Genomic DNA, 26,976 nt, shown 5'->3' with positions numbered 1-26,976 from the left:
CCAGAGCTATAAATATCTCCCAAAACGGCAAAATCTTAGTAAAAACAACCTAAAATTCCAACGGCCATTACGGAGAATGTTCAAATTAGGATTGTTTATTTCAGAAGTGGATTTGGAAACAAGGTTGCCCAAGATGACACGAACAGAACGGAATACTTAGTTTAATTATGATGCAGAAGCTTCCGAAAGGCTTCACGATTCCAGAAAAGCTCCATTCAAAGGTTCATTACTGAAAGCTAATGACAAATGAAAGACAGGTGCCCAAAACAAAAGGCAGGGAGCCTGACGCGACCCCCCCTGCTGGCTCCTTCCTCCCTGACCCGAGTCCTCATGCTTTGTGGACCCTGCAGACACAGTTACCTTTGGAAATAAACCCGCTGGAGGTCCAGGATCTCTCTCAGAGTCTTTTCCTCTTTGGTCAAAGGCCAAACTAAGGGCAATAGTTAAAGAAACTTCTAAGCCCAGAGAGGGTCCCCAGAAGCTTTCTGAAGAATTTAGAGTCCTTACCACGGGCTATGACCCAGGCTGCCAGGTCCGCGTCAGCGTGTGCACCTGCTGGTGGGCCCGGGGGGCCCGGAAGCGGAAACAGAGGCAGGAGGGTGTCATCTGAGGATGCTATTTCAGAGCCTCAGTCTTCGACATGGTCCCCTCATGGGCCACAAAAGAAGCGACAACCGCTCCCAAGCGGTGCCCAGAGCCCGCCCGGCCACACTCACTGGTCTGTTACTCAAACGTGCAAACGAAAGACCGATCTGTGGCAGACTCTGAAGTCTGTCTGGAAGGGATCTTCCTACAGCATTCTGGGTTCCAGACAATAACTGAGGGCACCCAGCGTGTTCCAGCTTTTCCATTTGTAGGTGGATTATCTCCTGAGATTAGAGCGTTGATAAAAAGGCAGAAAATCGGACGGGAGGCCCCCTGCCTGACTGAACTCATGACCAGAGCTGGGGACTTTACCGTAAACAAAGGTCTGCCAAGCTGTTGGCCTGAGGGCTGCAGTGGCCTCAAGGTCAGGGGCCTGGGGCGGCACCTGGGCCTCCCGGGCACCCCGTGGCGCTGCCCCAGGGATTGACGTCTCCGCTGTCCCCGCAGGCCCCACGGGACTCGCCCACACCACCTCTCGGGTCCCCGTGCCCACCCCTGAGCCGGGGCCCCCAGTGGGGCTCCCAGGGCCGACGGGGATGGCAGGGTTCTCTGATCTCAGCAACCCCCTCCAGCAGCCGAGAGAGAGCCTAGAATTAAATTAGTGGGAAGCCTTGCCAAATTCGGGGATGTGCGAGAGCTACAGTCTCTCCTTAAACCCCGCTCCCCCAGGACAGCAAATCCCTCGGAGGAAGGTTTCCATAGTGAGGGCATCTGATCCAGTTTAGAGGGAGTTTCTGTCTCAGCCAGGGGCCTTTCCCTGGAAAACACTCTCTTTTGTTGTGTGACCCAGGCTCTGACAACCTGTCCACCGAGACCTCCTTTCTAAATGCAAAGGGCCAGCTCACACGTTTTGCCTCCGCTGGAGACTTCGCCTTGGAATTTCCCGACCCACCCGAACCTTTTATGTTCTTTACAGTCTGTCCTTGACATACAAGAGGACAAACTGCAACAAAAGTCCCTTAATTTAACTGAGGTGCCTGCAAGCCTGTGGGCCGCCTCTCAGACTGACACTGGGAGAGTGAAAAAGGACAGAGTCCGTCAAGATCCAAACAGACATGGGGCGCCTGGGTGGCTCAGTCGGTTAGGCGTCCGACTGGGCGTCCGGCTTCGGCTCAGGTCATGATCTCGAGGTCTGTGGGTTCGAGCCCCGCGTCGGGCTCCGTGCTGACGGCTCGGAGCCTGGAGCCTGCTTCGGGTTCTGTGTCTCCCTCCCTCTCTGCCCCTCCCCTGCTCATGCTTTTTCTCTGTCTCTCAAAAAACGCATAAATGTTAAAAAAAAAAAAAAAAGATTCCAACAGACATAACTACACTTCTTCCCAAATTGCCTCAACCCCCATGAAACCCGAGGCTGTACAAGGCCTCGCACCGATGGCAGGGACCCCTGGTCGCCCAGGGGCTGATCGTCCCGCCCCAGCCCTGGGACGGGAGATCTTTCCCGCCCGCCCAGAAACCTAATGGACACAGTGGTGATTTGTCCAGGATTGAGGGCCGCTAACGAGACAGTTCCCCGTTTCCCAGTTGTTCCAAACCCGGACAGCGGACTCACAGGGGTTCGCTATTCAAAATGGTGGATTTGGCTCAGCTTCTCCAGCATCGCTGTGGACCCCGGCAGCCGATGTCAGTCAACAACATACCTGGACAGTTCCGTGAGGCCCCTTCTTATTTCTCCCAAGGGCCCCGTGGAGAGTGATTCACCCCAGATGCCCTGGAGAATGGAGCCTCTACAATGAGGAGAGAATGCCTTGCCGTGCTCAGCTCCCAACCAGATGTTCGTGAAGGAGTCCATGTATTTGCCTGAGGGACATAAAGCCCCTAGAGAGAAATCGCAACGCTCTCTAGACGCGGCTCCTGACCTAGGTCATGATCCAAGCGCTGACGGAACCCAGCTGTCCCCAGAAAGGATGAAACTGATCAGAGCATTTCCTGTAGGCACAGGACGAGGCCACAGCCTTGTGTTTGTCGAGGCCCGGCTGCCTGTTGCAGACCGTGGGCTCCTAATGTTTCTCCATCAGCTTTCCCACTCTCTGAACTTACTAAAATTCCAGTCCCTGGACCCATTCCTTGCTGGGGGGTAAACACGAACAGGCTTTAGAGGACTTAAACAGGCCCCCCCCAGGAATGACCCGCCTCAGGCCCACAGAACTATTCAAACCTTTCCCCAGTTTGTGCCAGAAAGAGACAACCAAGTCCCGGGGATGCTCACACACAACGTGGTGGGGAACACCGGCCTGCTGCTTACAGCCTGGTTCAGGTGCCCCTGCCGCCCCGACGGCCCACAGCCTCTCGCTGGGGCAAGTGAGTAGAAGCCTGAGCAGATCGAATGCCAGGACATGACGCTTATTTGCAGACCGCTGTTCATCCCGCCATGTTGCAGGATGTTTTCTTTCTTTAAAATTTTTTTTATATGTTTATTTATTTCTGAGAGAGAGAGAGAGAGAGAGGCAGAGAGAGAGGGAGACACAGAATCCGAAGCAGGTTCCAGGCTCCGAGCCGTCAGCACAGAGTCCGACGCGGGGCTCGAACCCACAAACCGCGAGATCATGACCTGAGCCAAAGTCAGACGCTGAACCGACTGAGCCACCCAGGCGCCCCTCTTTTTTTTAAAAAAATATAATTTATTGTCAAGTTGGCTAACATGCAGTGTGTACAGTTGGTTTTGGGGGTAGATTCCCATGATTCATCACTTACATACAACACCCAGTGCTCATCCCAATAGGTGCCCTTCTCCCTGCCCATCCCCCACTTTCCCATCTCCCCCCCCCCCCCCCCCCCCCCCCGCCATCAACCCTCAGTTTGTTCTCAGTATCCGTGAGGCTCTTATGGTTTGCCTCCCTCCCTTTCTGTAACTTTTTCCTCCCTTTCTGTAACTTTTTCTTTTTTCCCTTCCCCTCCCCCATGGTCTTCTGTTCAGTTTCTCAAGTTCCACAAATGAGCGAAAACCTATTGTATCTGTCTTTCTCTGCCTGACTTATTTCACTCAGCATAATACCTTCCAGGTCCATCCACGTTGCTGCAAATGGCAGGATTTCCTTCTTTCTCATGGCCAAGTAGTATTCCGTCGTGTATATGAACCACAGCTTCTGGATCCATTCGTCAGAAAAGGCCATTTTCAAGCTGGAAATGTTGTTCCTGGCCGGTGAGCTGCTCAGGAGGGGGAGCCTCCCCCAAGCTAAATCCACCCACTCTGGGCCATCATCCGAGTGGGCCAGTTACCGGAAGGACAAACTGGTAATTCTCATGCTCGCAGCCGGTGCGCCTACAGGGTCATCCATGTTTGGGGATGTTGTGCAAACAAATGGGTTTTCTTTGCGTTGCTTTAAGAAATTTCTTTGACTTGTACTCTAGATTTTATTATTTCTTTCCTTCTCCTTACTTTAGATCTCATTGGTCCTTTTTTTGGATAGCTTTTTAGTTTTCATTTTCATTTTCATTCATTAATTTTTTTCAGTGTACTTATTTTTGAGAGAGAGAGAGTGCACACAGCTGGAGAGGGGCAGAGAGAGAGAGAGGGAGAGAGGGAATCCCAAGCAGGCTCCACGCCATCAGCGCAGAGCCCTACGATGGGGCTTGATTTCACAAACGGCGAGATCATGATGTGAGCCGAAATCAAGAGTAGGACGCCTAAACTACTGAGCCACCCAGGCACCCCGATAGCTTTTTAGATAATAGACTTTATACCTTTCTTTTCTTTTTTTTTTTTTTTTTTTTTTTTTAATTTTTTTTTTTCAACGTTTATCTATTTTTGGGACAGAGAGAGACAGAGCACGAACGGGCGAGGGGCAGAGAGAGAGGGAGACACAGAATCGGAAACAGGCTCCAGGCTCTGAGCCATCAGCCCAGAGCCCGACGCGGGGCTCGAACTCACGGACCGCGAGATCGTGACCTGGCTGAAGTCGGACGCTTAACCGACTGCGCCACCCAGGCGCCCCTATACCTTTCTTTTCTTATATAGGCATTAAAAACACGAATTTCCTTCTGAGGTTGCTTTCTGTTGAACCCCACAAATTTTCATACATTGTGTTTTATGATCATTGAGTTCAAAATCTTTTCTACTTTCTCTCGTGACTTCTTCTCTGACCCATGGGTTCCTTAGAAGTGTGTTGTCTCCTTTCCAAATATTTGGGATTTTTTTCCAGATACATCTTTGCTATTGATCTCTGATTTACATTCTGGTCAGAGAATGTACTCTGTTTTATTTCAGTCCTTTTAAATTTATCGAAACTTGATATAGGGCCCAGCGAACGAGCTATCTTGGTGAATGTTCTATTTATGTTTGAAAGAAATGTCAATTAGATCAATTTGGTTAATTATGTCATTCAAGGCTTCTCTATCCTTAGTGATTTTCTGTCTTACTTCTCTATTAATCATTAGCTGCTACTGTTACCACTAACGGAAACTATTAACTACACTGAACAAGGGTGGCCCCCGTACCGGGCACTGTGCGTTACATCCTGTAGTCCCCTCTAAGCCTGTTTGCTCATCTGTGACAGTGGGGCTCCTCCCTGCCCCCCACCCACCTCCCAGGGAGAGCAGATGCCCTGCTCCCCTGCTGCCCCCAGCGTCCCTTGGAAGGCCCCGGCGGCCGGGCTCCCCCCTACCTGGGCCAGCTGCTTTTCCCAGCATGCCTTCTCTCCCTTCTGGAAGATTGACTCTGCGGGAGAGAAGGGCCACGTCGCTGGAGACCACGTCTGACGTCCACGCCGGGGCTGGATCTCGGGCTCCTTCTCCCCCATCCCTCAGATACTGGGCTGAGCCAGGGTGACATTGTCCTGCCTCTGCTTGTCCTGGCTTTGTGGAGGGCGGTGAACTGGGTGCAGGGTCTGGAGAGCTGGGCTGGACTTGTGGCCCTGCCACTCTGGCCTTGTGACCTCAGGTCGGCCGTGTTGCCTCTTGGGGCTCCCGGCTCACCAGTGGTGAATGGAGGGTTCCCTCCAGGCGTGGCCATTTGGAATGTGCCAGAATCCCCTCAAGGGTGGGAAAATAAAGCCCGGAGAGGGGTGCGTTGTGAGAACGGAAAGCTTTTATGGAACTTTGGAAACTCAACCTCGGAGGGAGGGCTGCCTTGGGGGTGGCCTGGGGGTCTCAGGGCAGCAGCATACTCCGCTCACACTGTGAGTGGACGAGCGTGCCTCAGTGACAGCTGGTGTTTGCCTCCCTCCGGGGGCTGTGAGCTCCTGAGGGCAGGGAGCCTGGCACAGGGCAGGTGCTCAGTTGGTTGCTTTGCATTATGCTAAACTCTCTCCTGGAAAGACCCTTCCCTATAGGGCCTCCCCCAGGGTCCTCAGAGACCCCACTGTCCAGGGCGACCCTTCCCACAGCTCAGAGCCAGTGGCTGCTGTTGAAGCCCTGGGAGCTGGACATCACAGGCCTGTGACATGCTGTTCGGGGCCTTCAGGCCCACCACACTGCCTCTGTGAGCTTGGTTCCTCTTCTGCAAGTGAGCAGGGGCACCCGCCTGTTGTGGTGACAGAGGACCAGGACCCTATGGCAGTGCTGGCCTCACGCCCATCCTGGGCCACCTCCTGGAGCCTCCTTGCCCTGTCCTGCTTCTGTCCAGGCCATTGTAGAAATGCTGACAGCAGGACCACGGGCCAATGGGGACCAGCTGGAGGGCTGGTGGTCTCCTTTCCTGGGGCCTTGATGCGGCCCTGGCTGGCCTGTGGGGGGGGGGTTGGGGCCACATCCCTTTCCTCTGGCACAGACACGTTGTGCAGCCGATGCCTGGCCCTACATGTGCCCCGCAGGTCAACTGTGTTGCCAAGCCCCCTTCTGGATCCTTCTCTATGACGCCACCTTCAGGGCCTGGGTGCAGAAGGTGGCCAAGGCGAGGCTGGGGGGTGCCTCAGGCCTCTAGGGCAGGACATACCGTTAGAGGTCAGGATGCCCATCACGTAGAGCAGGCTGCGGTGCGGGAAGACGCCTGTCAGGACCTCGGTCTCCAGGTGCTGGGCCACCACCTGCCACGAATGCCTACAGATGGCCAGCAGCACGTTGCTGGCCGCGTCCTGGTACACCTCTTCCAGCTCCTGGAGGGCGGGGGGCAAGGAGGAGGAGTGGGCACTTGGACAAAGCTTTGGCTTTTCATGCATGAGGTCTGGTTTGGTTGGCAGGGCCGCTGTGGTCAGCCCACATTTTGGATAGAAAACAGACCAAGGTGGCCCAGCATACACCAGCTCAGCTTCTGTCCCGGGGCTGAGCTTCCCGGGACCCTCAGCACCCCTGGTCCTGGGATAGTTCCAGAAGCCCGTTGTGCTTCCTGCTTCTGAGCCTGGAGCACCACTCCCGCCCACCTTGTCCATCCAGATCTAGTCCGTTTTAGAGCGGGCCCCGAGGCCCCCATGTGGGACGTGGGTCCTGCAGGCTCCAGTCAACTGTCCCCTCCGGACAATGTCATCTCCTTTGATGACCTATCCGGGGTGAATTCAGAGCCACGGTTTCTGCCTCTCGGGCCTGAGGGCTCGAGGTCAGCCACTCAGGGAAGAGGCCCAGCTGGCAGTCCTACCTACCTACCACCGGCTAGTGGGGCGGTGGCCTCGGGCACAGGGGGAGCCCGCTCTGTGTCGCCACACCTGGGGCTTTTCTCAACAAAATTTTGGCATGTCTTTTGATGCTGCTCTAATCTGGGTTCCTCTTTTCTCCGAGGTTTAGTAGGAACCATCAGGTGCTGTCCGCGGCTGCCGGTGTGAGACGGGAGGTGCTGTCACAGAACCACCGCCGGGTGGGGGCCAGGGGTCTGCCCTGCGTCTGGTGGCGTCTGAAAGCGAGGAGGTCTCGGGTCCCTCCCTGTGTACCCTGCGATGCTGTTTCAATCAGCATGTGAGATCATTCTGTCGTTTATAATTTACTCAAAGTGTGGGTATGAGGGCTTCTCATTAAGAGGGTAGATTGAAACTGCTTTTGCCCTTTCAAAAAAACACCTCGACTAAGCCACATTTAGGAGCTTTTTTTAAAGTTTACTTATTTGTTTTGAGAGAGACAGAGTGCATGAGGTCGAGTGGGGGAGGGGCAGAGACACAGAATCCCAAGCAGGCTCTAGGCCGTCAGCCCAGAGCCTGACGTGGGGCTCGAGCCCATGAACTATGAGCTCGTGACTTGAGCCGAAATCTAGAGTCAGATGCTTAACCAGCTGAGACACCCAGGCACCCCCCCCCTCTCCCAAGGAGATGTTCTAAGAAGCTCAACAGCAGCCACGTTCTGGAAGCTGGAGAGCAAATGAATGACAGTAATCGGTGAGCAGTAGGCAGCGTCGGGCAAGCCCAGTGCCACCTGGCCAGGTCTGCCCATGGGTGGGGGAGAATCTGCAGGGCACGTGTACCAGACCTCTGCGACCAGGGTGCTGGGGGAGGGTGCAGTGATTCAAGAAGGCGTCAGGCGCCCAGATGCTGTGCCCGCTGCACACCCAGAGGAGTTTGTCTCCAGAGGCTCGGTCTCCAGAGGGGGCAGGCGCGGGTCTGGGACGGGAGGCCAGGGCCCTCCACAGCGCTGCCCCTGGGCCTCACACCTCTGGGCCGGGCACGGTCCTGGAGTCTTCTCTGGGAAATCTGGGCAGCCCAGGACGAAAGCCACAGAGGTTCTGGCACGGGTGGTGGGCAGCCGTGGGCTCCCTGCTGACTCTACAGTGGACCTCAAATCCTGGCACCCGCCAGTGCATTCAGAGCTCCCTATCACCGCTAACCACGGGCAGACAGCCACGCTGGAGATGATTACCATCCCCACACACCCGACAAAACCCGGAAAACTGCTACCGGGAGGAAACACAGGCCAAACGGAGAGATGAAAACTTCCAGCAAAGCTGTCTCTTTAATGTCCCGAGAGATCAAAGCAGGTATTGTATCCACAATAAAACAGCATGATATGAAAGTGAATATTCTGGGCCCCAAATCAAGATCGTGGGACAGTCGAAGGCACGGGGCAGAGCTGGGGACTCCACAGAAGGTCTGGAAGACAGCGCGTCCTCAGAGAGCCGAACGGAGGACAGAGAGCTGGTGGAAGAGACACCAGATGAAAGTATTAGGGAGGATTGAGCACCCCGCACCTGTGCGTCCCTGAAGCCTTGGGCAGAGCAACGCGGGGGACGGACGATACTGTCAGTGAAATAAGTGAGAACTTTTCCAGAAGCAAAGGTCCCAAACAGCCAGCCAGACCGTGGGGGGCGGGGCCAGAGCGCACAGTGGCCACGGAGAGACCCAGAGCCAGGCGCACCTTGGGGAACCGCGGGGCGGGCAGACGCACAGGGGACTCTGCAGAAGGCTGCGTGCGGGCAAAGGTCTCATGTCCGCAATGACTTTGGAGTCTCTACGGTTGCACCAGAGGCAGTGGGGGGACCACAGGGCACCACTGCCAGCATGACAATGACCTTGTCGAGCAGGAAGGAACTGAGCGGCAGAGCAAACCAGCAGTTTATTTGGGGCCTTTAGGAATTCCAATCCGGGAGACACAGATTCAGGAGGAAACCGAGATGTGCCTGGAGCTGGAAGAAAGAGCTTACGAGGCCAAACCCCGCAGGGGTTTTGGAAGAAGTATGATTGGTGTAGGAAAACCCCGCAGAAGCTGTTTTGAAAGAGGTGTGATTGGTGTAGGAAAAATAACGTTGGTCTACACAGGATAGGTCGCTGTGCCGGTCGCCAGGTCGGAGCTCAGCAGCATCAGCCTCATTCTGGGAAAAACGCAACACGGTGTGGCCGTTTGTGGTCAACGCGGCCTGAAGTCCAAGCCGATCCAGGTGAGCACATGCGTCAGACCAACCTCCCTGGTGGCCACTGGCTCCACCCTGGCCTTCCTGACTTCATTTCAGATGTTTCTGTCCACGGTCTCCAATGCAGAGTCCGGGGCGAAACAGAAGGGAGAGATTTCCAGAAACGTGTGGTCTCAACACTGCACTTCCCAAACGCACACTTTCTCAAGAAGCTGCCGGTGGATGTGTGTCTCCAAAGCAAGAGATCAAGCCAGGAAGGAGGAAGGCTTGGGGGACCGGAGACACCGTCCCCAGTGGGGATGGGCTGCGGGGGTCCCAGACCGGGCTTTGGACGCCCAGATGCGCTCGGCGGGCCGGGACCCGGGGGATGATGTGCCTGTGCTCCTCTGTGAGTCCTGGACCATGTCCTGGCACCTACAGGGGGGCCCGCACTGGCCCGCGCTGGAGAGCTGGTGGTGGGCCGCAGTGTGTGTAGAAGCAGGAAGTGCCGAAGGGTCCTGCTGCGGACCTGCCTCAGAGGCGCTCTTGTCCATCCCCAGGGAGGCTGGGTCAGGCCACCACCCAGACACCGGTGGGCCCTGTGTGTCCCAAAGCCTGCATCAGCCTGGGTCACCGATGCCCTCCCCCGCTCTATTATTACTGGTTTGTAAACAATACACAGGTGAGACATTTCACACGACGACTCAGGTTAAAAAGAAATCACAGGGACCCCTGGGCTCAGTGGGTTAAGCAACCGGCTTCGGCTCAGGTCATGATCTCGCGGTTTGTGAGTTCGAGCCCCACGTGGGGCTCTATGCTGACAGCTTGGAGCCTGGAGCCTTCTTCTGATTCTGTGTCTCCCTCGCTCTCTGCCCCTCCCCCACTCACACTCTGTCTCTCTCTGTCTCTCTCTCAAAAATGAATAAACATTGAAAAAATTTAATAAAGAATTTAGTGTCCGAATTTAGAATTAAAATTCTTTTGGGAAGAGAATACAGTGGCTTTGGACTTCGTTCCCTGCCTCTGTCTGCTACCCACACCAGGAAGGAAGACTTCTTTGTTGGGAGCATGGAGACGGCCATTTATCATCTCTTATATTACCGCCTGAGCCTCGGTCCCTCCTTCCGTAAACGGGGGTCATAAATACCTGGTGAGAGTGTTCAATTATACCTTTTCCCGCCCCGTGGAGTGCCGAGGCTTGGAACGTGGTGATGGGTCTTGGTGACTAGTCACTAATTTGCTGACTAGTCCACTGTGGGCAACCCTGGGCTGGTCTGTCTAGAGCCACCGACCCTCAAGTCTCTGGAGTCGAAGCCAGCCGAGGCGGTGAGCAGGCCTGGGCCAGGTCCCTGGGCAACATCCTGGGGTAGGCACGGTTCAGAACCAAACCCGGAAGTGTCCACCAGGCAGGACTCAGGAGGTGGTCGTGGAGGCTGTGTTACGCCTGGAGTACGGGTAGGCCTCCTTGCAGGAAGCCTCCCAGAGGTTGGTGGGGCGGGGGGGCAGTCATGGGAATCGTGAAACCGGTGGTGGAGGGGTGGTCCCAGAGCCCACCCCAGGGCGGGGGCCATCAGGAAGGGGTGCTAAAGGGCAGCTGACATTTGGTTCTTCCACTTATGGGCCCTTAAACTCAGGCCATGAGCTCTCCGAATCTCACTTTTCTCAATTGTAAAATGGGTGCCTGAGTTTGTCCCTCTGAAGGGACTGGTGTTAAGAAAATGAAAATGGACAGAAATCACTTAGTCAACCACAGGGCGGGACATCTCCATTATTATTTGGGGGCTGGGGGCAGCAGCTTGCATTCCCAGAAGTGGCCTATCTGTTGGCATGGGAGGCCCACCGTGGACTTAGTCATGTTCTCCAGGGCCAGCTTCATGAACGTCTTCTCCCAGGCCTCCTCCAGGGAGTCGCTGGCTTCGATGGCTGCCTCCAGGACCTGGAACAGCCAGAACTTGTGCCGGCAGGACATCTGTGGGGGCAGAGTGGGCAGAGGCTCAGGGACAGGTGGGGTCCGGTCACACAGGGAGTGGCCACCGGGGAAAGCCTGGGTGTGGGGGTGCCGAGGGGGCTGAGGAGGCCAGAGGGAGAGGGTCACAGTGGATGCACTTGGCCATTCATCTAATAACTATTTAGTGAACACACACTATAGGCAGGCCTCAAACGAGGTTCTGCAGAGACAGACAAATAAAAGTTTGTCTCTATCTCAAGAACAGCTATGGGATTTTAAAAGCATTTCACCTCTAAAGTCAGTTCATTCATTCATTCACTCATTTGTTAAAACTCAATCAGATCTTCCCTCTAATTATCCATCCATCTATCTGCCAACTACAAACCCACCCATCCATCCATCCATCCATCCACCCATCCAGCCAGCCAACCATCCATCCATCCACCCACCCATCCATCCATCCATCCATCCGTCCAACCATACAGCCAGCCAACCATCCATCCAGCCAACCATCCATCCATCCAACCATCCATCTACCCATCCACCCATCTATCAACCCATCCATCCATCCATCCATCCAGCCAGCCAGCCATCCATCCACCCATCCATCCAGCCAACCATCCATCCATCCAACCATCCATCCATCCAACCATCCATCCACCCATCCACCCATCCATCCGCCCACCCATCCATCCGCCCATCCATCCATCCATCCATCCATTCATCCATCTCTGCTACTTAATTTCTCTGTGACTTTAGGCAAATCACTTTCCTTTCCTAAGCCTGTTTCCTCATCTATGGGGGTCATGATATCTATATCATGAGACTATTCTGAGGGTGGTCAACACATGGTTCACCTTCTTCCCTCCCTGCTTAACCCATTAGACATATGAGGAGACTGACTTGCCCCAAATCAAGCAGCTGTACCAAAGAGCCAAGATTTGAACCTGACTTGGGGTCCAGCCCTCCCTCTGCTTCCATGCATTCCCTCCAATGGCTCAAGCAGCTCCCACCTCTGGGTTGTTCACAAAGTAGTCATGGATAGTTTCCAGCACCAGGTTGGGGGCCTCGTGAGCCATGTTCTTGATCTTCTTAATGATGTACTTCAGGCCGTGAGGGTCTGAACCATTCAGGTCCTGGAGCATCTTGAAGCAAATGGCTAAAGGAGATGGAAAAAGGTGTGAGGGTGGATAGGCTGTGGGAAGGTTACACTGTGCTAGCTGGGATGCATAGGCAGGGAAGTGGTAGGGCTGGGAATGGGAAAGAGTGACTTGAAAATGAAGACTGAAGAACTGAACATATTGGGAATTCCTGGGCCTCTTGACTGTCCAAAGAGTCCTCCTGGAGTTTGAGATAGGATAAGAAGCAGGAAGACAGGCAGGTTTTCACACCCTTATACACCCATGCATATTTCCATCCATTCATTGATTCAACCACTTTTTCATCCATCCACTTATCCATTCATCTATCATCTACCTGTCCATCAATTCATCTGTCCATCCACCCACACATTCATGCATATGCCTATTTGTCCATCAATTCATCCACCTGTCTGTCCATCTTTACACTCACCTACCAGTCCATGCATTAGTAAATATATCCTTCTATCCATCCATCACCCATCTGATCACAAATTCATCTATCCACCTGTCTACCCACTAATCCATTCATAAGTTTATCCATCCACCCATCACCCATCCACCCACCCACCCCTCCACCCCTCCATCTATTCATCCCTTAACTCCCTCACCTTCCATGTTGTCATTCAACATTCAATGCTGTTCACTCTGTGTGGTCGTAGGACTGTGTGTGTGGGCTCAAAGAGGAGTCAGGACCCAGCTCAGTTCTGAAGGAGTCCCCAGCCCATGGGAACCCTACTCAATATCAGTGGACTCTGGTTCTGTAGTTGTATTAAAGTCCCTGGGCACACAGAGAGGGCAGGGATAATACATCCCCAAAAAGACGGAGGGACATTCAGGACTGGCCACTTGGAGGAGGTGGCAATTTAACTTTGCCTAGAATGATGAAGTCATGTTACCCTTTGAATGAAGGGAGAAGCATTCTTGTGAAAGGATCAGGCCTAAGCTGAGGTCCTAAGGTGTGCAACGGTGTGGGAGAAAAATGGAAGGTGAGGTGTGAGGGAGGGAAGTTTTGGGCTTAGGATGGAGCTTGAGGAGGCATGAAGAGGCCAAGGAGGGTGTGTAGAGCTCTCTCCTGAAGGTCTCACTATGTCCACAAGATCCTTGACACCCCCAAGGTCCCCGGGTGGGTGGATTCCCTCTGGCCCTCATCCCTAGCATTTTTGGTGCAGGAACATGATAGGGTCTGCTGGAACCTGACCACCCCATCTCCTGCCCTGCTGGAGTCCCAGGGCTGGTGATCACCTGCACTGTAGGTTTCTTCCATGAACATGTTGTGCTCCTTGGGCCCCATGGCAACCTGGCTGCTCTGTGACTTGCAGAGAATGATGGTGGTTGGGTGTCCCTGTCTGTCTTTGCAGGAAGGGTCCTGAGGTACCTTCAGGTAAGACAACTCCTTCATGGATTTGGAGACATGGGAGGACGTTCTGAAATGGAAAAGAGGTCCAGGATGTATGTAGGCATCCTCATGTGCATTCATGAATGCAAGTCCAGTAGACACTGAGAGCCATGTTGGTCAGGATCAGGCTTGGCAACATCGTTGTATGTGTCTACCTTTTGTTCAATGGGTTGGCTAAACCCTGGGAGTAGGGAAAGGGTCTGAAAGCCTCAGGGATGCTGTTAAGTAGGCAGCATTTACTGTGGGTCTGGAGAGGCCTGACTTCCCAGCAAGTGCTGGTGGCACAGATGTGACTGACAGGACCTGGAGGGCTCAGGGTATGGCATCCCCAACTCTAGCTCTTGCACTGACTTGGGGGAGCCAGTCTTCTCAGGGTCACACACAAGACTGTCCTGGCTACCCAGATATCACTGAGGGGGTCTTTGGTGGGGGTCCAAGGGCTACAGGGCAGGTAGGAACAGGAGCCATGAAGATGGGTGTGCTGGACTACAACACCGTCTGTGCTCCAGACCTCCCCCCCCCCCCCCCCCGTCTCCTGGTGCTTGAGAACAATTATGTTTGCATGACAGAGATACTGAGAAAAAACGTGTGGCATGGGCAAGGAAGGACATCGACCCCTTGAAGCTGGTTCCTTCCTACTTCCTTTTCCCCTTCTCTCCTTTTGCAAATGTGGGGACAGGATTCCCTCAGATTGTGCTCATTGCCAGAGGGGCCAAAAAAGGAGGTATCCTTCATTTTGGGGGTGGTGCGCAAGCTGTTTGTCTCACGACTTCCTCTTGGACCCTCATGGCAGGAGTGGGTCTCTGCTCCACCTGCTCTGGGATCCCATTTTTCCTTCACTCTCAGTTCCTGGTTCCCAAATACCGACCACAAGCAAATCACGTTCTTTCTACCCACTGAGGATGTAACAGTGAGCAAGACAACAGACTGTCAACAAATTCAAAGGGTACATTATATGATATATTAGAAGGTGTTCATCTCTTAACATGTACCCATTAATTTATTCTACTATGTGAGAAATGTATATCAGATCATGTAGCTCAAAACCCTCTTGTGGTTCCCCATTGCACTCAGCAAAAAGCTCAAAGTCCTGAAGATGGTAAAGACGACACCCGTACTTCCCTTCAAGATAGAGCAACAGAAACCAGATTCCCCCTCCTGCCTTGAACAACTCAAAAATTGGAAAAACATATACAAACCCACTAATATCAGACATTAGGCAACAAGAAGTGCAAGATAAGTATCCCAGAGAGGTGGAAAATCTGCAGGGTCGGCCCCCAAATCGTCACAACTTGCTGTCTGGAAGTTTCTGATTTGCAGAATGAGGGTGCCCAGGAAGCTCTGTGGGACACTCAAGTGGAGAAAATGGAGGTAGAGGTTTGGGGAGGCCAAAGTGGCTTGTGTTTGCAGGGAAGAGTACTAGGAGACAACTGCACAGTGAGAGAAAGTGAGCACTGGAGGTTTGAAGACTCCCCCCCACCCAAGTCTGCCTCTGAGTGCTGGTTAGTGCATGTGGGAAAAGGGCCACCCAACAGGAGCAGAAGAAACACTCCTCAGAGCTCACACAGGCTGAGAATTATTCCTTTTTTTTTTTTTAACAGCCACAGTGGAAAACTTCGTAATTCATAGGGTACCGGGCAGGGTACTCCAAGTGGTATTATCTTGGTAATGAAGGAAAAAACAATCATCCTTAGACAAGAATGCTTTGGTGCTGCCTAACAAAGCTTAAAAGCAAGCCTCAAAAAGACCAAATTGTTTTTAAATGAATTGTGTTACAGAACAAAACTCAGGAACATTTGAAAAGCACAGAAATATCCAGCACCCAACAAGGTAAAGCTCACAATGCCTGACATTGAATAAAAAACTACCAGGCATGCATGGCAGCAAGAAAGTATGACCCCTAAGTAGGAGAAAAAAGTTAACTTACCAAAAGCAACACAGAAATGACACAAATGATAGAATTAGTAGACAAGGACATCAAATGTTATCGTAACGATATTACACATGTTCAACATGGTAGATTAACACATAAGCATGCTAAGGAGAGATATGGAAAACATAAGCAAGATGAAGAATACAACGTTTGAGGTTAAGAATACACTGGATGAGTTTAATAGCAGATTAGACACAGTAGAAACAAAGAGTAGTGAACTTGAAGACACTGCACCAGCAACTATCTAAAAATGAAACAGAAATAGAAAAAAAGACTGGAAAAAATGGAACAGAGCTTCAGTGAATTGTAGAACAACCTCAAAAGCCATGGCGTGTGTGTGTAACGTGAGTCCTCATAGGAGAAGAAAGGGAGACAGAAAACAGTATTTGAAGAAATAATATCTGAAGTTTCCAAATTAATAAAAACTAAAAATCCCACAGATCCAGAAAACACAATGAACCTCAACTGAAACAAACATAAAGAAAACCATACCAAATGGCATTGAAATATAATTGCCTAAAACCAATGCTAAGAGAAAATCTTAAGAAAGAAAGCCAGATAAAAAGGATGTGTTATATGCAAAGGTACAAAGATACGAGCAAGAGTGTGGTTCTAGTCAGAAACAACGCAAGCCAGGAGACATGGAACAACATTTCAAAGCACTAAGAGAAACAAACCTGGCAAGCTAGTCAGAGAAAAACATTTTAACAATGGATGGTAAAACCAAGCCTTTATCATATGCACTAAAACTGAAAGAATTTATAACTAGCAGACCTGTGCCATAAGAAATGTTTGAGGATGTCTTTCAGACAGAAGGAAAATAATACCAGATGGAAATATGGACCAAAAAAAAAGCGGAAAGAGTAAATATGTAAGTGAGTATAAAATATTCTTTCTTATTGTTCAAGTTCAAAGTAAAAATAATGCCTTGTGGGGCCTATAACAAATGTAGAAGTAAAATATATGTCAACAATACCATAAAGGCCAGGAGAGGGAAATGGAAATAAAATGTTGTAAGATTCTTATACGCTGAGTGGCACATTATCACTTAAAGGTAGACTGAGATATTGTAAAATTGTAAACTATAAGCACGAAAGCAATCACTAAAAAATCAAAGAGAGAGTAAACCAAAATATATGTAGTAATAAGCCAACAAAAGACATAGAATGGAATCATAAAAAATACTCAGTTAATGCAAATGAAGGCAGAAGAGGAAAAATAGAGCAAAGAAGAGAAGAAACAAAGCAAAAACAAATTGCGAGACAGTAGACTAAAATGAAATAATATCAATAATCACATTAAATACAAATGGTTTAAATATCTAAATCAAATAGCGGAGACTGTCAAGTTGAATAAAAAATCAAGACCCAAGTATATGCTGCCTATAAGAAATACACTTGAAATATAATAGACACAAATCAATGAAAAATAAAGGATGGAAAAAGAGAAACCACACTAATAATAATCTGAATAAAACTGGAGTGGCTATATTAATATCAGACACAGTATATTTTAAAGTATATAATAATATAGCCATGGATAAAGAGAATCACCTCAGGGGCACCTGGCTGGCTCTGTCGGTTAAGCATCTGACTCTTGATTTTAGCTCAGGTCATGATTCTAAGGTCATGGGATCCAGCCCTACATTGGGCTGGATGCTGAGCTTGGAACTTGCTTGACATTCTCTCTCTCCCTCTGCCCCTACCCTGCTCATGCACATGCGCTCTCGCTCTCACTCTCTCTCCCTCTCTCAAATAAAAAAAAAAAAAGAAAATAAAAGAATCAGTTCATAATGACAAAGGGGTTGTTCATCAACATGACTTGGCAATTTTATTTTATTTTTTTTTATTTTTTTTTCAACGTTTATTTATTTTTGGGACAGAGAGAGACAGAGCATGAACCGGGGAGGGGCAGAGAGAGAGGGAGACACAGAATCGGAAACAGGCTCCAGGCTCTGAGCCATCAGCCCAGAGCCCGACGCGGGGCTCAAACTCACGGACCGCGAGATCGTGACCTGGCTGAAGTCAGACGCTTAACCGACTGCGCCACCCAGAAGCCCCTGACTTGGCAATTTTAATTGTTCATGCACCTAATAACAGAACATCAGAATACATAAAGCAAAAGAGATAGAACTGAAAGGAGAAATAGTTGAAGGATAATAGAATCATAGTTGAAGATTTCACCATCCCTCTGTCAATAATTGATAGAGCAAGAAGACAGAAAATCATTAAAGATATAAAAGAGTTGGACAATACTCTTAGCTAATGTGATCTAATTGGCATTTACAAAACTCTCCATCTAAAAGCAGAAGAACAAGTATTCTTTTCGAGTGCATGTGGAACACCTACCAAGATAGATCATATTCTGGGCCATAAAATAGTCTCAATAAGTTTAGAAGGATTCAGATCAAACAAAGCATACTCTTTGGCCACAATAAAATTAAATTAGAAATCAATAGCAGAAAGATGTATGGGAAATTCCCAAGTATTTTGAAACTAAGTAACAATTGTAAATACTGCTTAGGTCAAGAAGAAACTGAAACAAAGTAAAAACTACTTTGAACTGAATGAAAGTGAAAACACAACATATAAAAATGCATGGGGTGCAGCTAAAGCAGTACTTTGAGGGAAATTTACATCATGAAAATTTATAGTATTAGAGAAGAATAGGGGTCTGAAATCAGTGACCTAAGTTTCCCCCTAAAAAACTAGGGAAAAAAAGGGAAGATTAAACCCAAAGAAAGAAAATAATAAAAGAGCAGAAATCAATGAAGTAGAAAACAGAAAGGCAATAGAGAAAATCAGTAAAACCAAAAGCTGGCTCTTGGAAAAGAGGAGTGAATACATCTGATAAACCTCCAGCAGGCTTTATTAGGGCAAAAAGAAAGAAGACACAAATTATTAATATCAAGATTAAGAACAGATACACCATTAGAGATCCTACAGACATTAAAAGGACAACGAGGGAATATTATGAACAACTTCATGCCAATAAATTTGACAACCCAGATGAAATGGATGAATTCCTTCATCATAAAAGGACTAAATGCCAAAGCTCAATCAAGAAGAACTAAATAACCAAAATAGCCCATCTATTATAAACATTGAATTTGTAGTTGAACGTTCTCCCACAAGGAAAACTTTAGGCCCGATGGCTTTACTCTTAAACTCTACCAAGCATTTAGGGAAGAAATGATACCAATACTATAAAACTCTTTCAGAAAATGAAAGATGAGAGAATACTTCTTAACTCATTCAGTGAGGTGAGCCTTAATATCCCGATACCCAAACCGAATAAAGGCCCTGCAAACTTTCTTCATGTAAGAATCCAAACTATATGGACATGCTCATTCATCTACCATGACCAAGTGGGTCTTATCCTGGGCATGCAAAGCTTGTTGAACATTTGAAAATCAATGTAACTCTCAATATTGGTAGATGAAAGGAGAAAACCATATTATCATCTCAACAGAAGCAGAGAAAGCATTTGAGAAAATTCAACATCCATTCCCAATAAAAATAGGAATTAAAGGAACTTCCTCAACCCAATAAAGAATACCTACACAAATCCTATAGTTAATGTCATACTTAATGGTGAAAGACTGAATGTTTTCCCCACATAATTGGGAATGAGGAAAGGGTGTCTGTTCTTACCACTTCTATTTGACAGGGTACTGAGGGCTCAGTCCATACAAACAGGTAAGAAAAGAAATGAAGAGTGTACAGACTGCACAGGAAGAAAAATATGATCTCTACATATAGAGGATCTTATCACCTAATTAGAAAATTCCAAAGACTCTATAAAAAAACTACCCAAACTGACCTGGGGCTTTAGGAAATTTGCAAAAATAAAGTCAGTGTACAAAAATCAGCCATATTTCTCTATACTAGCAATAAGCAGTTGGGAATTGAAACCAAAAAGGTGCTATATAGGTAGCTCAGTTGGTTCAGTGTCTGACTCCTGATCTTGGCTCAAGTCAGGGTCTCACAGTTCATGGGATCGAGCCCCTCATAGGGCTCTTCCCTGGCAGGGTGGAGCCTACTTGGAATTCTCTCTCTCACTCTCTCTTTCTGTCCCTCCCCCACTCATTTTCATTATCTCTCTCTCTCTCTCTCTCTAAGTAAATAAATAAAGTTAAAAAAAAGTTACCATATATAGCAGCATTAAAGACATGAGATATTTAGGTAACAAATAATTGCAAGGCCTGTGGGCTGTAAAATATAAAATAACAATAAAAGAAATCAAGAAGACTTTATTTATTTTTTTTCCAACGTTTATTTATTTTTGGGACAGAGAGAGACAGAGCATGAACCGGGGAGGGGCAGAGAGAGAGGGAGACACAGAATGGGAAACAGGCTCCAGGCTCCGAGCCATCAGCCCAGAGCCTGATGCGGGGCTCGAACTCACGGACCGCGAGATCGTGACCTGGCTGAAGTCGGACGCTTAACCGACTGTGCCACCCAGGCGCCCCAAGAAGACTTTAATAAGTGGAGAGATACACCATCTTCATGGATCAGAAGACTCAATGGGGGGGCGGGTGCGCCTGGGTGGCTCAGTCAGTCCAGCGACTGACTTTGGCTCAGGTCATGATCTCGGGGTTCATGGGTTTGAGCCCCGCGTCGGGCTCTGTGCTGACAGCTCAGAGCCTGGAGCCCGCTCCGGATTCTGTGTCTCCCCCTCTCTCTGCCCCTCCCCTGCTCATGCTCTGTCTCTCTCTGTCTCAAAAATAAATAAAAACATTAAAAAAAAAAAAAAACCCAAAAAGCAGACTCAATACCGTGAAGATGCAATTTTGTCTAAATTTATCTAAATAGTCAATGCAAAACAGAGGCCAGAAAAAGACTCACACGTACAAAGCCAACTGATTTTTGATAAAGGCGCAAAAGTAATTCAGTTAAGAAGTGTATTCGACACATGGTGTGCAATGATTGGATATACACATGCAAAAAATGGGCCCCACCCTATACTTCACACTGTGTACGAAAATGAACTCTAGATCATAGACCTAAAAGTAAAATCCAGAGTTCCAAACTTCTAGCAGAAAAATACAGGAGAAAAGCTTTGTGATCTTGGGCTGGACAAAGATTTCTTAGGTGTGTCTCCAAAAGCACCATCCATAGAAGAAAAAAAAAAAAAAATGAACGTTAAATTGGATGTCGTCCAAAGTAAGAACTTCTGCATTTTGAAAGACATCTAGAAAAAACCGAAAAGGGAAGCCGTGGATTTGGGGGGAATATTTGCAAATCACGTATCCGATAAAGATCCATATCTGGACTACATACACATCACTCACGAAACAGAAACTCAAACCCCAGCGCAAGCCATCTGATGAAATACAGACAAAAGATCTGAATAGACACCCCACCCAAGGAGATCCACATGACAGGTGCTGGACGTCATTCCTCATGAGGGAAACAAGTCAAAGGGGAATATTGCTACACGTCTACTCGAATGGCTAAGATTGGGGGAAAAAGGCCTGAAAATACCAAGTGCTGGTGAGGTTGGGGGGTAACTGGCCCTTTCGTGCAGTGCTGGTGAGGACGCAAAACTGCACGGCCGTGTGGAGAGAGGGGCTTGGTGTTTTCTTAGGAGGTTCCCCGCGCACTCTGCCGCCCCACTCCTAGGCATTCACTCCGATAAAATAACAACTCCCTTTCACACAAAAGCTGTACACGAGTGTTTCTCACGGCGCTACCTGTAATAGCCCCAGCCAGAAGAAATGCACGTTCTCTGCCTGGTGAGTGCCTAAAGAAACTGTATTACATCCGCAGAAAAACTCACCAGCCATAAAAAGGAATGAATTGCTGAGAAACAACACGGGTGGCTCTTGACTGCATCATGCCATGTGACAGGGACCGGCTCCTGAGACCTGCGCACTGTATTGCCCCCTTCTTATGACTTCCTGAAGAAGGTCCAACTAAACAGAAAACAGCTTAGTGGTTTCCGGGGATGGGAAGCTGGAGGAGGCTTGACTGCCTAAGGGGCATGGTGGATTCTGGGGAGAAAAAGCTGTTTCCTCTCTTGCTTGTGGTGGTGGTTTCACGTCTGTGTGACTTTGTCAAAACTTGCAAAGCGACCCACTGAGGACGGTGAATCTTACTGTGCATGAATTATAGCGCAATAAAAAAGAAAGCAAGATCTCTAAGAACAAAAATGATTTCGCCCCCTCTCCCATCTCATTTCTTTCTGGTTTACTCCACCCCGGTCACAGTGAGCTCCCGCTGCTCCTTAAACCACCAGGCACGTTTCTACCCCAGGACCTTTACACTGGCCGTCCCTTCAGGCTGGGGAACATCCTTCCTCCAGATAGCTGCTTGGGTCAGTTTCTCACCTCCCTTGAGTCCCAGCTCAGTTGTTACCTCCTTGATGAACTTATTTAAAATTGCAATGTACCCCTCACCCTGCCCTCTCTACCCCCTACCCTCTCAACTTTCTTCCAGTCACTTTTAACCTTGTAACAGTATATAATTTACTGTATTACACGGGTGGTGTATTGACTGTTTCCCCCACGGGAATGTAGCCACCAGGGCACGGATCTTTACGTCTTGTCTCCAAGTCTATCCCCTAACGCGTGGAGCAGGGCCTGGTACCTCAACAGGTTCTCAGTAATATTTGTGGTCAGGCCCATCCAGATTTCTGGAGAAGCCCTGTGACAGCCCCCAGCTCCCCAGGACCCTGGGCCCATTGCCCGGAGCATGCGTCCTTCCTGCCTCCTTCCTTCTCCTCCTCTCTCCTGTCCCCTTCAGAGCAAGGCACAGATGCCCCCCTTCAGCTTTCTTGGCTTGCGGAGAGCATCCTGGGGTGGGGGTGCCTCCCTTACTGCTGACTAGCCTCTGGCCCTTCCCCTTCCCCAGTGTCCCTGGGGATGCGCTGGCCATTCTTGGGTCCCCAGCATGTCCCAGGGAAGGCTGTCCTTGAAGGTCCACTGAACGAATGAATGAGAGGCTGAGTCCAAGGGCGGGCTGCCGGGAGGGCCTTCCCCAGACAGTGGCTTCCTCCTCCTCCCGTCCTCCTGGGGCTGTTCCCAGCAGCCCGGCCTCCTCCAGCCACCTTCCCAGAGGGCATTCATGGTCACTCCACCCCATAGCCATGCCCCCGCCCCGCCATCTGCCTCTGGGAGCCAGGTGGCCACGCAGGGGACACTCCTGGGGCTGCCAGAGATGTTGCATTTCTGCATGTCGGAGTGTGGGTGACACGGGACGCAGCCAGCCCATCCTCAGGATGAAAGCGTTTTCCGAGGTGCCGGGGACAGAGACGGGGTGAGGCCCTCGGCCTGCAGTGGCTGGCCACCTTCACGGTTCCCGAGCCCTCCCCGGGGGCGGCCTTGTTCCTTCAGGGAGGATTTATTACGTGCTTACTGCATACCAGGAGATGCGGCAGGGCCTGGGGGTTCGTCTGAACAGGACACACGGAAACCCCTTCCCTTGGACAGCTTGTGTCCTGGGGGAGAGGCGACGGGCGGACAGGAAGCCGGGTGCCGTGCCGGCTGGGGACAGGGAGACCGCTGGGGTGCAGGTGTCCGACAGGTGCCTGGTGCGAGGGTGTGGGGTAGCCGAAGGACGGAGTGGTGGATAAGTGAATCATTCTGGGGGGATGGCCACCCGCCCCGCTGCACGTGACGTCCTGCTGGGGAGGGGTGGGCGCCCCCTGGTCACCTCACCTCTGCCCCTCCGCCCCCCCACCCCCATCACGTCCGTGCTGTCCGCCTATGCCAACCCCACGAGGTGCCGAGACACAGAGAGGTTCAGTGACCTGTCCCCGCACATGCAGCCTCTGCAGGACGACACTGGTTCAGACCCAGCCCGAGCCTGAAGCCTGCAGCCTGGGGACCATGGCCAGCGGAGCTCAGCGCACACTTGAACCTTCCTGGAGGACCTCTTCTTCCTACCACCGGCTAGAAAACCAGCCGCTTCCCTGCCACTCCCAGAAAGTGCGGCCTTTCAGACCGAGGCCGGCTGCTGCCACCTCTGGGGGCGTCTCACGAAGGGCTGGAGTCCCCGGAGCCCCTCCGCACCTGGACGGCTCAGTGTCACCCATAAGCATTTGGCCCGTATCTTGCCCTGAAACGGCATCCTAGCCCTGTGACGGCCAAAGTGGAATATATTTTTAAATACAGAAGGCGACAGAAGTGTAGTCAGGCAAACAGCTGCAGAGGGGAGCGTTTTCTCGCCTTAGAAGTGATCCAAGATGCGGCAGAGGAGAAGACAGGCCTGACAACACACACGTGGAAACGACTGCGCGCACACAAAAATAAGTGAGTTCCAAACAAGCACAAAGCTGCTCCTTCTGGAACAGCTCCCCACCACGGACATCGCACGCAGGACTCCTGCTCGGGAACGTGCCCAGGGATGGTCTGGGCGCCCAGGGCCCCCAAGGAGTGCACCCCGGGGTCTGGGGAGGCAGGGGAGGGAGCCCGCTGGGCCCCGGGCACGGGAGGTGGAGCCGCCCCGGAGCACCCGCCTGGAGGCCGGGAGGAGCCTTCCCTAGGACGCGCCTTGTCTTTGCCCGGACACTGGCCGTTGTACCACCGTCCACTGTGTGGATAAGAAGCCAAGGCTCAGGGAAGCATGTGGACAGTCCGTCGGTCCCTGCGTTCACTCATGCAGCAGGCACGTGTGGACGGGGACAGTGACATGCTTCCAGCCACACCTCTGGTCCCCACAAGCTGTCAACCACCACCCCGCAGGGCGATGGCAAAGCCAGCACTTGGATCCAATATCCCCCCTCCCATCCTCCTCTCCACCAAGTCAGGAGCTGCCAGGGGGGCTCAGTCCCAATCCTACCCTCTCCCCGGCTGCTCCTGGCTGTAGGGACCCCTCTTTTCTTGGCTCAAGGCCTGGGGCTCAGCGCCAGATGCCCCCCAGGGTGCCCCTTGCTGCCCTGCAGGGAGGCACTGTCCCGAAAGATGGAGGGGCCGGGGCACCTGCGGGGAAGCAGGACACAGGGTGTCCCTTCTGGGGACACGTCCCCTCCTACATGTCCCAGCCTGGTGCTGCGCTGACCTGGGGTTCTGGGACACGGCTGATGACGTCCTATCGGCCGAGGCGTGGCTGTGTGACTTTTCCGAATTCTGCTCGTCCATGTTGGGGTGCAGTTTGGAGAACCCACAGGCCCAGCTTCCAGCTCTGTCCTCATGCCCAGCGGGGCAGCCTTATCTCTGGGTACCCCCTCCCCACCCCAGCCAGCCCTGACCTCACCCCTGAGGTCACAATGGCTCCAGTGCTCAAGGCACTTTCCCAGGGCCAGCGCTTGGGCACGGCATGTGCATGTGTGTGCATCTGTGCTCCTGGTGTGGCCTTGGGCTCAGCCCTTCTGTCTCTGGTCCTGAACTGTCCCCTGTAAGATCCACGGAGCCCGCCCTGGCTGACACCTCGGCTTGTGAGGAACCCTGAGACCGAAGAGCCAGCTAATCCTGGATTCCTGACCCGAGACACTGGTGAGATAGTGAATGTGTGTTGTAAGCCCCTAAGTTTTGGGGTCATTAGTTACACAGCAATAGATAAGTCACCCATGCTCTGCACTGGGGAAACGTGGCAGAATTAGGGTTCTTCGTGACCGCCCATCACACTGGGCCACAGTCCAGTCGCAAGGCTGCAGGGCAAGCGTGGTCCAGAAGGCTGGCCGGGGACACCCAGCATGGCCCCTTGTCACCATATCCGGCTGTTGGAGGCCCTGCGGGTGGGGCTGGTGAGTGGAGGGCTAAGAGCCAGGACGCTGCAGGGGTAAGGGGCTCTTGTGGGCCAGGACCTGCTGTTGGGCCAGCGACCTGCACCCCCATAACCATCTCCCTCAAGGGGTCCTTGAAGCCACACTGTGCACTCAGCCCCTGCATTCTGGGAACAGTCTGTGCCGGGACGAGGGCCCTGCCGGGGAGTCTCAGAGACGACAGCCAGCCAGGGCTCACCCCTGAGGCCACGGGGGCCTCAGCACTGGCCCCTGGGGTTCAAACTCCCTTCTCTGAGGCCGTGACTGCTTTCAAACAGGGCGACAATGCCCACCCTCCCCCAGCTGGCTCTGACGTTCAGACTGCTTTTCTGTGAGAGGTGCCTGGTGCGGGACAGGTGCCCCCGCGGCACGGAGGCTGGGCTTTGGGGGCGGCATCCCCAGGTCTAACTGGGGTCCTGTGGGCCGGGTGTTTGGGTCCCCACCAGGTGGAGGGAGGAAACCGGCCGGCAGGGGCCAGGTGAAGAGGGAGCGTGCTACGTTTATCGGGGCCTCACCGGGTCCCCGGCACCCTTCTATGTCACCTGGAGCCTTAAACCTTCCCGCAGGCCCAGGACCTGGGAGCCGGGGTTCCCTCCGAGGCCCAGACAGGAAGCTGCGCCTCGGGTCGGTCTGAAATGGAAAAGGTCGGCACGTATCCGGGTTTACCTGGAGCCCTGAGCTCGAGTTCCTCCCCCCCAGCACCCTGAAGCGGACCGCTGAGAACCAGGCCTGTAAACTCCTTCGTGACCGAGGGGCCCTGCTGAGCCCGATTCTGCGAAGCTGCCAGACTGGGTGTTTGTAAGAGCCCCGTCTGGGAGAAGTGTCCTCCACAGGCCCCGGGGCTGTGTCCCGGGCAGCTTTGTGGCTGGTGGCCTTGGCCGGGGATGTGCCCCAGCCACCCCCAAAACGGCTTGCATGACTGTTCCTAAATACGCAGCAATTTCGGGAGTTGGTTGTTGAATACAGCCACAGCAGCTCACAATTAAATGCATTTTATGAACAACAGGTAATAAATACCCCAAACTCATCACTTCCTGGTCACTGGACCAGATCTCACTGTGCCCTAGGGGTGATCTACAGCTACGGGCCTAGCTACCGTGAGCCACCAAGCACCTGAGCGACTCCGTGAACACTGCCACCATCAGCCGCGGGGTGGGGGGATACTTTCTCCATGGACACCAACGATGCCACGGGCAGGGCCCTTTGGAGAGCTCCTTTTTAGATATTTGCCAGGCTGATTGGGCAAGATGGCCCGACCAGTCTCCCCTCCACTCGGGAACTTGGAATTGGGGCCAAGAGTGAGACCTCGGGATTGGGAGTGGGGGCCCCCTTAGGGCCGCCCATCCCCCGCTCAGGGGTCCTGGCAGAAGGGAAGGGACAGAGGAGGGTACGAGCCCTGGGGGCTTTGCAGGTTCTGGCCTTGACCTTCCCAAGGCCCCAGTGGGCCTTTTGGGTTCCTGCAACACTGTAGACTAAGTTGCCCCCGGCCAACCTGCTGAGGCAGGTTTTCTGCAAACTCGTTTCCGAGGGAGA

At 51.7% G+C, this 26,976-nt stretch overlaps 1 protein-coding gene and 1 long non-coding RNA gene across 2 annotated transcripts in view; one reads left to right on the top strand and one right to left on the bottom strand.

Annotated features, from left to right (window-relative positions):
• LOC123585396 (maestro heat-like repeat family member 5) overlaps positions 1-24,895 on the bottom strand; it is a 64,737-nt gene extending 39,842 nt beyond the window's left edge. The window contains 6 exon segments of the mRNA XM_045453506.1: positions 5,244-5,296; positions 6,512-6,671; positions 11,160-11,288; positions 12,281-12,426; positions 13,652-13,833; positions 24,741-24,895. Coding sequence (XP_045309462.1) covers positions 5,244-5,296; positions 6,512-6,671; positions 11,160-11,288; positions 12,281-12,426; positions 13,652-13,833; positions 24,741-24,820 — 750 coding nt within the window. The 5' untranslated portion in view covers positions 24,821-24,895.
• Positions 24,896-24,971: 76 nt separating this feature from the next.
• LOC123586659 lies at positions 24,972-26,470 on the top strand. The gene is made up of 2 exons (XR_006706881.1): positions 24,972-25,174; positions 26,010-26,470. It is a non-coding gene; the product is annotated as an uncharacterized LOC123586659 (long non-coding RNA).
• Positions 26,471-26,976: the final 506 nt, after the last annotated feature.

Source organism: Leopardus geoffroyi, chromosome C3, assembly GCF_018350155.1.
Source record: "Leopardus geoffroyi isolate Oge1 chromosome C3, O.geoffroyi_Oge1_pat1.0, whole genome shotgun sequence".
NCBI lineage: Eukaryota > Metazoa > Chordata > Mammalia > Carnivora > Felidae > Leopardus > Leopardus geoffroyi.
Note: the sequence above shows the minus strand (reverse complement) of the source record. Positions and strands in the feature narration are given on the sequence as shown.